This window comes from Vigna angularis, chromosome 1 (assembly GCF_016808095.1).
Source record: "Vigna angularis cultivar LongXiaoDou No.4 chromosome 1, ASM1680809v1, whole genome shotgun sequence".
NCBI lineage: Eukaryota > Viridiplantae > Streptophyta > Magnoliopsida > Fabales > Fabaceae > Vigna > Vigna angularis.
The window spans coordinates 11,262,262-11,274,315 of NC_068970.1; the positions used below are offsets into that span (position 1 = coordinate 11,262,262).

Below are 12,054 nucleotides of genomic sequence, written 5' to 3' on the forward strand. Positions count from 1 at the left end.
TACTGGAATCAAAATAATGTGTATGGGGGTTTTGGAAGACAATCATTGTATGATTAAAGGGGGTTACAGTTCCGTTGTTGAGTATCTAGGAGAAGGGATTACAATTCCCTTGAACCATGTGGTAACAAAGGTGTCATATGGTATCAAGGAGCCTGGTCAAAGTTATAAAGTCAAAGTTTCTACAGCAAATGGCAATGAGTTCTTTGGTGATGTTGTTCTTGTTACTGTTCTACTTGGTTGTTTGAAGGCTGAAACTATATAGTTTTACCCACCTTTGCCACAGTGGAAATGTTCTTTTGTTTAGCGTCTTGGTTATGGAGTTCTAAATAAAGTGGCTTTGGAATTTCCTAGTTTACTTTGGGATGATGTTACTTTGGAGTAACAATTGAGGAGAGAAATAGTAGAGATCACTGCTTTATGTTCTGGAATGTCAGGAAAACAATTGGGGCTCCTGTCCTTAAAAGATGAGGGAATTAACCTAATATCGAACGGTAAGGCAGGGAGAAGTGAGACCGAACGATGCATAAGAGGAGAAGCAAAACAGTAAGGCAAGGGGGAAGTGAGGCCGAACAAAGAGACAGGGGGAAGCGAGGTCGAACAGTATGAGAGGAGAAGCCGAACGGTAAGGCAAGGGGAAAGTATAGATCGAACGGTATCCAGAAGGGAGGAGGGAAGTAGAGGCCGAACGATAGCTGAAAGGGAGGATGAGATCAAAGGCCAAACAAATATATACGCTAATACCGAACGATAATTAATAGAAGCATATTGGGTTATGAGAAAGGATAGAGCGCGATAAGGCGACACTATAAATAGTCTTCTTTTATTTCTGTTCAGGATGTTATTTTCTTTTGACTTGACATATTAGCTAGTAGAAAAAGATAGACTTCCTTTTGAGAGAGTATACTTGTATTTTTGATATTTTGCGTAATCAATAATACATACATACTTTTCAATTATGTTGTTCGAGTGTTGAAGTGAAAAGAGGAGATCAAATTGAGTTATTTGGATAAAGTAACCTAACAGAATCTATCATTTGTTGCCGTTATTATGTAATGAATTGTTCACATACACAATGGGTATGGTGGATTTGGAGTAATTAATAAAGAATGTGGTTAGATAGTATGAGAGAACGAGATCGAATTGGGTTATTTGGATAAAGTAACCTAACATAATCTATTCTTTGTTGCCGTCATTCTGTAATGAATTGTTCACATACATGATGGGTATGGTGGGTTTGGAGTAATTAATAAAGAATGTGATTAGATAGTATGAGAGAACGGGTTCTTCAGGAGGACAACGTTTATGGTAAATTATATAAAATAATAATCATGGCCTTTTTTACTATATCAACTTAAATTTAATTATTAATTATTTAATAATGGTTTGTGGCTTTAAATATGGCATGACTTTATTATAGAGTGGCCAAAAGGTTGTTCTACCTTATATAAATTGGGTATTACCCAGACTACTAATTCTTATTTATTCAAATCATATAAGGTCATAAGGGTTCACAGGCAAAGAATATTAACCACTCTTTACTTTGGTTTCATTGTTTTTAATTTAACATTTTTAATTTATAATTTTTATTATTAAAATTATTTATAGTTTTTAACATGTTATTTGTATTAAAGCTCATTAAGAAGACGAACTAGATTGTTTCGAGAAACATAGATTAGCAAAAAATCCTGGATAAGAGGAGAGAATGGTTATAGGAATGGAAAACTTGAGATACATAATCACAAGCTCTCACTACCTAGTTAGGTTAAGAAAATTCTCACTACCTAGTTAGGTTAAGAAAATGGCTAGAAAATAGAGGAAAAAGATATGTTCAAGAAACCTTCTGAAGAACAAAGGGAGGAGGGCTTCTCCCTGAACCTTCACCACTTTCTCCCTGTACCTCCCTATTTTCTTTGACTGACAAAAGTATCCTCCGTAAAAAAATTATCTTTACCATAATTATTTTATCCTTTTCAAAATCCTAATCTCTCTTCTTTAATCTTCTTCCTGATCTCCCTTTCTCGTTTTCTTTTTTTCAAATTCTTAAGTCCTCCATATTTTTCCTTCTCTTTTGCTTCTCTTCTCTTTCTTAGTCCACTTTTGATTTTCTTTCTCTTTGCTGGTTCATTGTCTTTGTTCGATTTTGGTTTAGGAGATGATATAGTAAGATTATATGATGAATGGTTAAATTTTGAGATTTGAACGAATTTGATTTGCATGATTGAATGTTTTAAAATGTTAAATCTTTCGTTAGGTTTTGAAATCTCTCTAATCCTTCAACGTTTTTTTTTTTTAAATTTATATTTATTTAATTTAATATGTTTTTAATTAATTATTTTTTAAATAATTTTCTTTAGTTTTTGGATATGTTTGTGATTTATATAATTATTTTTTTAATTTTTGGATAGGTTTATAATTTATAGAATTAGAATTTTTTTAATTTGTTTTGTTTTATTTTTATTTAATATAACAAATTTGTATTTAATATTTTGTAATTAATTTTGTTGGTTTTTTTTATAGTTTTGTAAATTTAATTTTTTAAACTTTTAGATAGGTTTATAATTTATTGATTTTAATTTTTTTTAAATAAATCCGTTTGATTTTTGTTAAATTTTTTTTTTAATTAGTGTTTTAGTAGTTTTTGGATAGGTTTGTAATTTACATCATTTAATTATTTGATTAATATTTTTTAGTTTTTGGATGCCTTTATAAAAGTTCTTAAAAGTTCAATAGTTTCTAATTTAGAGAATAGTTTCTAAACATGCTTCCTTCCACTATTAACCTCCCATTTTCTGTTTCCTACGAATGTTCATTCTTGTTTTTTGGGAATAGGGATTCGCATTTCTTGAATCCCAAGAAACCTTTGGTGCTAAAGCCACATGTCCGCTTCTGCTCTCTCCATCTTGAAAGGAAGCAGCCTTCGCCCGAAGAACTGGGTCCTCATGAAAAGTTGGAATTTAGTGATTTTACTGCAAGGGAGGCCTTCCTTGAAGAAGAGTACTGGGTAAGTCTTCTTTCTTTCTTTTTTTTTCTTCTCTTTTAATCTTTTCTTACCAATTCTGTTTCCGTGCAGATGGCAGCTTCTCTCAAATGGAAAAATAAGTCAGGGTATTATCATCGAACCTTCCATTTTTTTAATAAACGAATTTGGATTTCTTCTTCTAACCCGATAATGTGCTTTGATTCACAAATGGATGAAAGTTGTATGCTGCTATAATTGTGGTTATTATTTTTTATCCAGATTTATAACCTTTGGGAAGAGGGTAGACACTATTCAGGTAAGAGTTTATGCTTATAACTCTGTACTGTGTGCTTTGGAGTGTTCCTCAAAGAAAATCTTAACTAGAATTCCCTTTGGGTAGGAGGAATATGATTGGAACAAGAAGTGGTGGAGGGAGCCACGACCCGGCCATTTCCACGCATGCATCATCGCGGTATAAGCATTCTTGTTCTTGGTTTATTTTGATGAAGCATCTTTCTTTCCCTTATGATGTGTGGTGTAAGTGAACAGGTGAAGAAGCATTCAAAGGATGTAACACGAACCGTCAGAGGAAGTGTCAAAGGAACCCTTGATTTGGATATCACATGTTTGGATCATCCTGGAGTAAAAGTAAGATACCCTTAATTTGAATATCATATGTTTGGATCATCCTGGAGTATTTGAATCCTTTTCTAACTAACAATTTGTGCAGAGACGGCCTTCTGGTTTTTATATCAATAAAATATCAAGCACAGGTTATATTGGTAGCATTTCAAACGTGTGTGTTGCTTATTCATATCGCCACAAGGGTATTGTAAGCAACATGTTGTGTTTTGCGATAGAATATTCAAAATCTAGAGGTAATATAATATGAACATTATGTGAGAGTAACTTTTATACGCTAAAATAAGAAGGGTTGTGAAGAATTAGTTGTGCATGCAGGTGTGAAAAATCTTTATGTAGAAGTACAAGAAAACAATGGGCCTGCCTTGGCATTGTTCCAAAAGTTGGGGTTTAAGGTAATGCAACTGTCTGTTCATGTTTTTAAGCTTTAAATAATGAATTTTGTACAGTTCTTCATAGAATACATGCAACTGTCTGTTCACTTTTGTACAGGTACTTATTGAAATTGAAAACCCCAGATTTGAGATACTGCGTGGAAATCGCCAGCTTAGCTTAGTCTTACAGATGTAAAGGACCAAAGATATTTTGCTTTGTTAGGATTGGATACTTTACGGTTTTATATTTTCTTAAACACTTGCATGTATTCATCACAGTTTCAACATGAAATTTCCACTACTTCATGACTAAGATTTCTGATAATTGCATTTAGCTTGGTTTTGGATCTGACAATGCAAATTGAAACCATCATATCACAAAGATTAAATAAATCCTTAGTTTCTACTTTCAAGCACAAAATCTATGAAGCTTCAAATTCCAGAAAATTCATTCACTCTTTACGGAAATGAAAAATATAAATCCTTTTGAATTTTACAAGGGGACTAGCTCAGTTTGCTCTGCGCACCACCCCACTTTCCTTTGAATCAAGTCCTACATTGGCTAAAGACTGTGCCTAATAAGAGCTTATATAACTTATGCATCTCTCCGCTTACAAATCAAGTTTGTGGGGGATAAGTCAGGCCCAAATTCTAAATATTTATTTCCGAATTAGAAGGAAGAAGAAACTTTAAGCTTCAGAAAAGAAGAAAGTAAACAAAAGCAGAGAAGAGACTCCTGGGGTGTGGCCAAATTTGAAACTTCATTCACTGGTGTGAGAGAGAGGAGTGACACTAAACAATACAGTGGTTGAGATTCACAATGAAGATGAAGAATTCTCCAAAGTGGAAAAAAATTGTTTGCTGTGTTGTGTTGTGTATGTACCTGCATCATAAAGGAGACTAGGACGAGGGATAGTGTTAGCAGAGTCTCTGGAAGCTGAAGGTTTGCACGCACCTCTAACACCGCGTTTAAGGACAGCCCAGCAACCGCACTTTTTCTCTGTCTCCATGCTCACAACTTTCATATTAATCACGGACTGAGGGAGAAGATGTTAACCATGGTTGTTGGCTTCAAAGAAAGAAGAGAGTGATAAGAGAGAGAGAAGAGAAAGAGATGGTGTTTGTGTTGGAGATTGCAGGCATCATCATCGCCATCATCGCAGTGTGTACAAAAAGAACTTTTTTCCCACCACCTTTTGTGTGGGGGATGGGAATGGGACACTCTCACACACACACTCTCTCTCACCCTCTGTTTTTACCTTTGTGCTTGAAATTACCAATACACAACATAAAACCTCATGTCCAACAAAGATTTAGCATTTTTTTGGAGTGCTCCTTCATGCCTTTCACCGTCATTCATTCATCCATTCATCAACCCTTTATACCCACAACACAAGTACCACATATTTTCAAACAGCTAACACGCATACTTTTTTTATTCATTACACAGAACCATGTATTTTACTTTATGTTTCTTTAACATTATATTTCCACCTTTTCTTCTAGAGTCTATTTTGAATTATAACTTTTGCAATAATTTCTTAATTTACTTCATCATTTTGTTTTTGTCTACATATTTAATTATCAAAGTTTTATAATGTTATGTCTTAAGATTATTAAAAGGGTTTTAATTTTTGTGCCTATTAATATAAATACTTTTGTATTGTCAATCAATCAGTTTTTAAGATAATGTTGTTCGTAATTAGATTTGAATAATGGGCCCGCAAAGAATATGATGTTACGTGTCACAGTAGACAACAAATTTTGCTGCTCAACTGTTCCAATGATTATGTTGTAATTTGCCTGTTTTTGTTTCCGTTGTGATTTTATTTGAAACAGAGAAATTTATAGAATATTTTTTTCCTGCTTTAGTATATAAGTCACATGCCTGAATTATATATCATTAAAGGAAGAATAGTTGATACTGTAACACCCTTCCTATAGGTTTAGTTTATTATTATACTATTTAATATTTATTATTATGTACACCTAGAAAACTATAATTATTCAATTTTGATAAACCTCTTCTTTGCATAATTATAATTAATAAATAAAATTATATTTTATGCAAAATTGCTAATAATATTAAAGTATCTCTCTCTATGTATAATGTAATATAATAAGAGAATAATCTTTTATAAGAGAAATAACTATTAGTTGTAGAATAATACATTAATAGTTCAATTTAAAATTACAATACCACTTAAATGAAGCCCGCTGTTTACAAAATTATAAAATTTACATATTTTAATCTTGATAATTAATTTACAGTAAGAAAAATTGATAACATTATTCTTTCACAAACACATAACGTATAAAATGAGCATTCTTCAATATTATATTTAATTAGTCAGATAAAAAAAACACTTATTTTGTATGAAAATATCTTGTTAGTGTTAATTTGAGTTTTTTATATTTAAAAAACCAATATATATTATTCTTAATATCTATTTTAGTTTTAAATTAATTTCAAAAATTATATTTATTTTATGTTTAAGTTTAATAATAAATATCTTTCTTGTAAAGACCTGAAAAATAGAGTATTATAGAGCAGTGTGGTGTATTAGAATGATGAGTCAGATTATTTTACTTTAAAATAATCTTATAATATAAAGTGAACTTTAGAAACACTTCTCATTATCCTAAGAACATTCTATCTTTCTAGAACTCTATCTCTCAGAGCTCTCTGGATTCTCTCTACAATTTCTTCGTGCTGAATTATCTGTTCAACGATCAGGAAGTGCCTAGGCGATCCTGGCGTTGAGAGCTTCACTTTGGACCGAACAATTTCTTGTTCTTCAGCTGGTAAGTTGTCTCGTTGTTCTTCCGCTCATTTTAGGGCTGTGAGCATGCAAAACGTTCTGTTGCATGTGTCTAGCGGTTTCTTTCTTTAGAATTCAGCTCAAATTAGGTTCTGAGTGTAGTTTCCTATCACCAATTGGTGAGTTGTAGGTTTCTGTCAAGTTTTCCTTGCTGTGCAAGGTTCGGTTGGTGCGTTTCTGTGCTTGTGAACTGAGTCATCTGTCTCTGAGGTAAGGGAAGCTAGAAACTTTATCTCTATTGATTATATGATGTGTGTACATGGTGGACTCTGAGTTTAGTATATGATCGAGTGTTACTGGTTGTATCATGAGTAAATTATATGGTTGCACTATACTGTGGATTGTATGAAGTTGTGGTATGTTGTTGATGAACTGATTTAGATGCATCTACGTGCTGTAATATGTGTAAATTGGAGTTGTGATTGGTTGAAATCTGTCATGGTAGTGTGGAAGCAAAGGGCAAAGTGAAATGAAGTTGATTTAGTGTGTTTTAGAGGAAGTGAGGTAGTGATTTTGAGTAGTAATGGTCTAGGGATGTTAAGGACTGTTGGGATAATGTTTATAGGTCATATGGGACTGGTTTGAGTCTTTAAGTTGGTCAAAAACAGTTGCAAAGTGGTAAAATTGGTTTTGAGTCTATAACTTGATGAATTGGAGGTTTTAGAGTGGAATGTGGTGCATAAAAGCTTTAAATTGGTGTTAAGAATGTTTAGAATCATTTAGCTAAGTTTAGTTAAATATATACATCGCGTTAAGATCTTTAGATGTTGGCCAAGTTGAGTGAAATTGGTAAAGAGGTGTTGAGTTGCTTAATTCTGCAGAATTTCAATCTGCAGATTATGCAGACTCGATTCGCACAGCAAATCACCTTGGCGAGTTGCTCTCTGCCAAGGAACTCGCATAGCGAATGGGTGCGCTATGCGAGTGAATTGAGAGGGTTGCTCTCTGTTTGTCAATCCGCATAGCGAACCAAGTCGCTATGCGAATGGTTGGGGTCTGGGAACCTTGTTCATTTTATTCGAACAGCGAAAGGGGTCGTGTTGCGAGAGTTTGGGGAAGTTTAGCCTCTGTCTGAGATTCTAGCATAGCAATTTGGGGCGCTATGCGAGAGGTCTAGAGTAGTTGGTCTCTGTCTAAGGGTTTCGCAAGGCGAGATAGTGCGCTGTGCGAGAGACTTGTGGTCTCACTGTGCGAAAGTGTGCGCTGTGCGAGAAGTTCGTTTCTAGTTCAGGTTTTGAGTGATCTTATATGACTTGTATGAATTATTGGGTGTTGTATGAAGTAAAGTAAAGGTGTAACATGATGTATCAAGTGGTTATTGTTGTATGTTGTATTCCAAAGTATCAAGTCAAGTATGGTTTGGACGTAATTCCATGATCCTCAAGGGAGGAGACATGGTGGTGCCCTTGGTTGTGATTCAAAGTGGAATCTCTAGTTGAGATTCAAGTATGTGTTGAATGATCTGCATGGTAGCTCAGTATTGGGGGTTTTCCTGACGCTTCAATGGTCTTTCATTCTCAAGTAGAGAGGATTGATCCATGTTTTGAGAAGTAGCAGGAGGTCCTAGTCTTGGGTGCTTCCAGTATGGCCCAAGGTGAGTGATAACGGACTAATCTCGTGAGTGTGGTAGGGTGAAACCCATTGGCAACGGCTTTGCAAAGCAGTAGAAGCCACCACGAGTGCATAACCCGCCATAGCTCGGCAATCATTCTAGTCCGGACAGTCAGAGTCAGTGTGTTACGTGTGAAGGGTTTAAGTGATATGGAATGATAATCTGTTGCGTGTAGTTATATAAACTGTTGTATGCTTAATCTATTGTTTACACTAGCTTACCCTGTGGTGTGTTTATATTTGTATAAATGGTTGTTTTCTTCTGCGATGACCATCCTTGTGATGTGAGCAGCTGAGGAAGACGTTTCTCTGGAGCAAGCTTTGGATGGAAGTGATGCCGCTGCTGAGTAGTTGATCTAGTTTAGTGGAGTCTTGTGTATAGTTTTGTGTAGACCACAGTCAGTGTATAAAGTTTTAAATTTATAGTTGTTTTTGGATGACTGTAAAGATATCACTTTATTGTTTAGATGAATAACTGTACTAGTTTATCATGCATGTTACGTCTCTTGAATATAGTTTATACTATACTTTTTGGGATGTTACATTTCTCACATAAATATTACTCTTTTAAGTATAATTTTCTCTTTTTTCATATATATATATATATATATATATATATATATATATATGAAAAAAGAAAGTGAATTATTGAAAAAAAAAAAAACAAAACACATGCATCATATATCAATCAATTTTATTTGATATTATTATTAAAATATAAAATTATAAAATAATCTAATTAAATTAATGAAAAGTATGTTATTTAATTAAAAAAAGTTAAATGATACATATCTGATTAAAAATATAAATCTTTTAATATTCAATATATCATAAAAAAGTATTAAAAACTCAAGTTAACATACTCAAATTTATACTTAACACTTAAATCTATATTATATTATTAATGTTAATATAAATGTTTAAATTAGTTTTTTAGTTAGTTTCGGTAGCTGTCATGAGGTGGTGTATCATATATGACATCAAATTAACATTTCAAGTCACAGTGATCTTCAAGTTTTAAAGTAAATTTTAAAATGTAAATAAGAAATAAAAATAAATATATTTTTTGAAGTATTATCCCTAATTTAGTGTGAAATATGTCTTAATTTTATAACACAAACAATTTTAATAATGGTATTTTCTTTCATTATTCAAAGACCATCTTAGTCTTTTTAGTCTCAAAAGGGAATATTATAAGAGAGAAACAAAATTACTTTTTTAGAGTAAGTATTGAATATGTTTGAGAAATTATATTTTTATTGAGTTTTCTTTTTGTAGTTTTTTTATTATCATAGATTTTTATTAGGTCGGAACGAGTTCAACTCAGTGAATTCATTTTAAGTGGAATTTAATATTTTAAAACATATCTAATTATTTACTTATTAAGTTAATTTGACATAATTTACTTTAAACTAAAAGTCAATGTAAGCGAGTTATTTAAACTTTTATTGATATTAACTTTTCAAAAAAATATTTTCATTTAACTTTAATATATATATATATATATATATATATATATATATATTCTTTAATAAAAACTTATGCATGATTTTCATAATTATTTCTATAATAGATTATATTTTTTATTTTATTGCTAAATTTAATAAAAAATTGATTACATAAAAAAGAAGATTAAAATTTTAAATATATATTTTAGTTATTCAGTAAATTTTGTTAAACTAATAATATTTTAGTTATGTCAGATATAAATAAGTTTTAAAAATAAAACTTAGAACTGATATTTTTATCTATGTCAATTCCATTTATTTAAATATTTTCTGAAAAATGAATTAGATTCATTTTTTATATAAAACAAAAAATATTTAAAAGTTAGATTAATTTTTTTTTTCATTCTAAAATTATTATAAAATACCACATTTTATTATCAAATTAAAATATAAATTATGTTTATAAATTTTATGAAAATCGCACTATAGTTTGTTACTTAAAAAATGTTCGACCTACCATTTATTAAAAATAATGTTTTACATTACTTTTACAAAATAATATATCATGCGAACATATCAATAACCACTCTTTACATTGTAAAGATGTAAGCGAGTAGTGCATATAATTTTTGTTATGAGTATTTTATATTATCACAAAATTCTCTTGAGAGTGTCACAAAAGCAATAATTCAAAAAAAGATAATGTTAGTTTTATAATATCTATAATTAACTTATATTATCTCCCAGTGTAAAATAATATATATTTTTTTCTTTATTATAAAATAAATAATGTAAAAACAACATTTTTCCTGAAAAAATGTACCACACTCACGGACAACATCCCCTACTACATCAGTTAACATATTTTTCAGTTGTGCATCGGAATTCTAAAAACACTTTCTCAATTTTTATCAAAATCTAGAAAGAACTTTACAAATAGCCATTATCTAGATTATAGACCTGACGTGTTTTCAAGATTGAATAAAATAATGAATGAAAAGAACGCATTTGGGATCATTCTTGATCTATGTTGCTAGTTTCATCATTCCAGATTCTTGTTAATGGGTGGCAAGCAGAAAAACTGAAATTATAGGCTTATATTGTTCTAGAAGAATGCTTACAAACAATACTTTTGTTAGTATTGTTATTCAGCTTGATGGAAAAGTTGAACCATTCAAGGGTAATAAAGGTTTGGAGTTAGACTTTTTGTGTTTTGACAAAATGAGTTTTTGGTTAATAAATTGATAGCCAAAAACTTAAAATTAGGCGTTAATTAAGTAATCGTGACTAAAAGAGTGAGATTGATAATATTATTGTTGGGTCAAAACTAATAGAAAGATGGTCAATAGCATTTTTGAGTGCAATCCCATCACTCTTTCTCTCTCTAGGGTTGGATAGATTCCTACATAGATGAAAAATGGAATTGGGGAGAAGAAGAGAAAGAAAGAGTGAGCGAGGTTGCTTGGTGAAGAGTCATTTCATGAACCAACTATAAACAAAATTGTATTCTATGATGCTTGGGGAGATCAAAAGCAATTTAAGATCCTATTCTTTTTTTTTTTCTCTACACTATGTTTTCAACTTGACAAAGCTTGATGAAAAGGAGTGATGCGAATTGCCTCCACTAAGTTTGTGGGTCCTGTCATTTGTTCCCACCATATATTCTCTTCACTAACACAAACAAAATGAGGGAAGAAAGAGCTAAGGTTTTGGAACAGTGACACTGAAATTGTAAAGCTTAACAGAGTAATTTATTTATTGTTGAAAGTGTGTTTGAAAGAGGGTAAAGCACTTAAGGTAACATAGTTCCGTGAGTTGCGTGGAGTGGAGCATCAACATCAATAGAGAGATAGAAGAATATGGTTCACCTTCTTCCCAAGTCAGGACCAACACCAACTCTTAACCTCCTAATTCAACTTTAGTTAGCTGCAATGTCAAATCCACTGCGTGCTTTATCCTAAATATCTTTTCTGATTATTTCTTAATCTATTAAAGGTGTCTTAGTGATTTGAAAATTTCATTTTTTCTTTTTAAAATTACTATTACCAAAATAAAAAACTTAAAATTAGTAATTAATGAATGCTGTAGGAGTCTTAATTATTATAAGCAGTTAATAACTAGTTTCTTTAGAATAACTATTTTTTTTGCTAGTTTGGTCTCGATTTACTTGTTGTCCAACACATATTTGACCTTGCTTA

At 31.6% G+C, this 12,054-nt stretch overlaps 1 protein-coding gene across 1 annotated transcript; it reads left to right on the forward strand.

The window, feature by feature from the left end:
- The first annotated feature begins 2,758 nt into the window (after nt 1-2,758).
- Nucleotides 2,759-4,607, forward strand: LOC128196142 (uncharacterized). Its single transcript, XM_052876078.1, has 8 exons — nt 2,759-3,001; nt 3,071-3,105; nt 3,239-3,275; nt 3,360-3,431; nt 3,509-3,607; nt 3,690-3,837; nt 3,920-3,996; nt 4,094-4,607. Exons 1-8 carry the CDS (start codon nt 2,759-2,761, stop codon nt 4,169-4,171), a joined length of 789 nt encoding a protein of 262 aa, XP_052732038.1. The 3' UTR covers nt 4,172-4,607.
- Nucleotides 4,608-12,054: the final 7,447 nt, after the last annotated feature.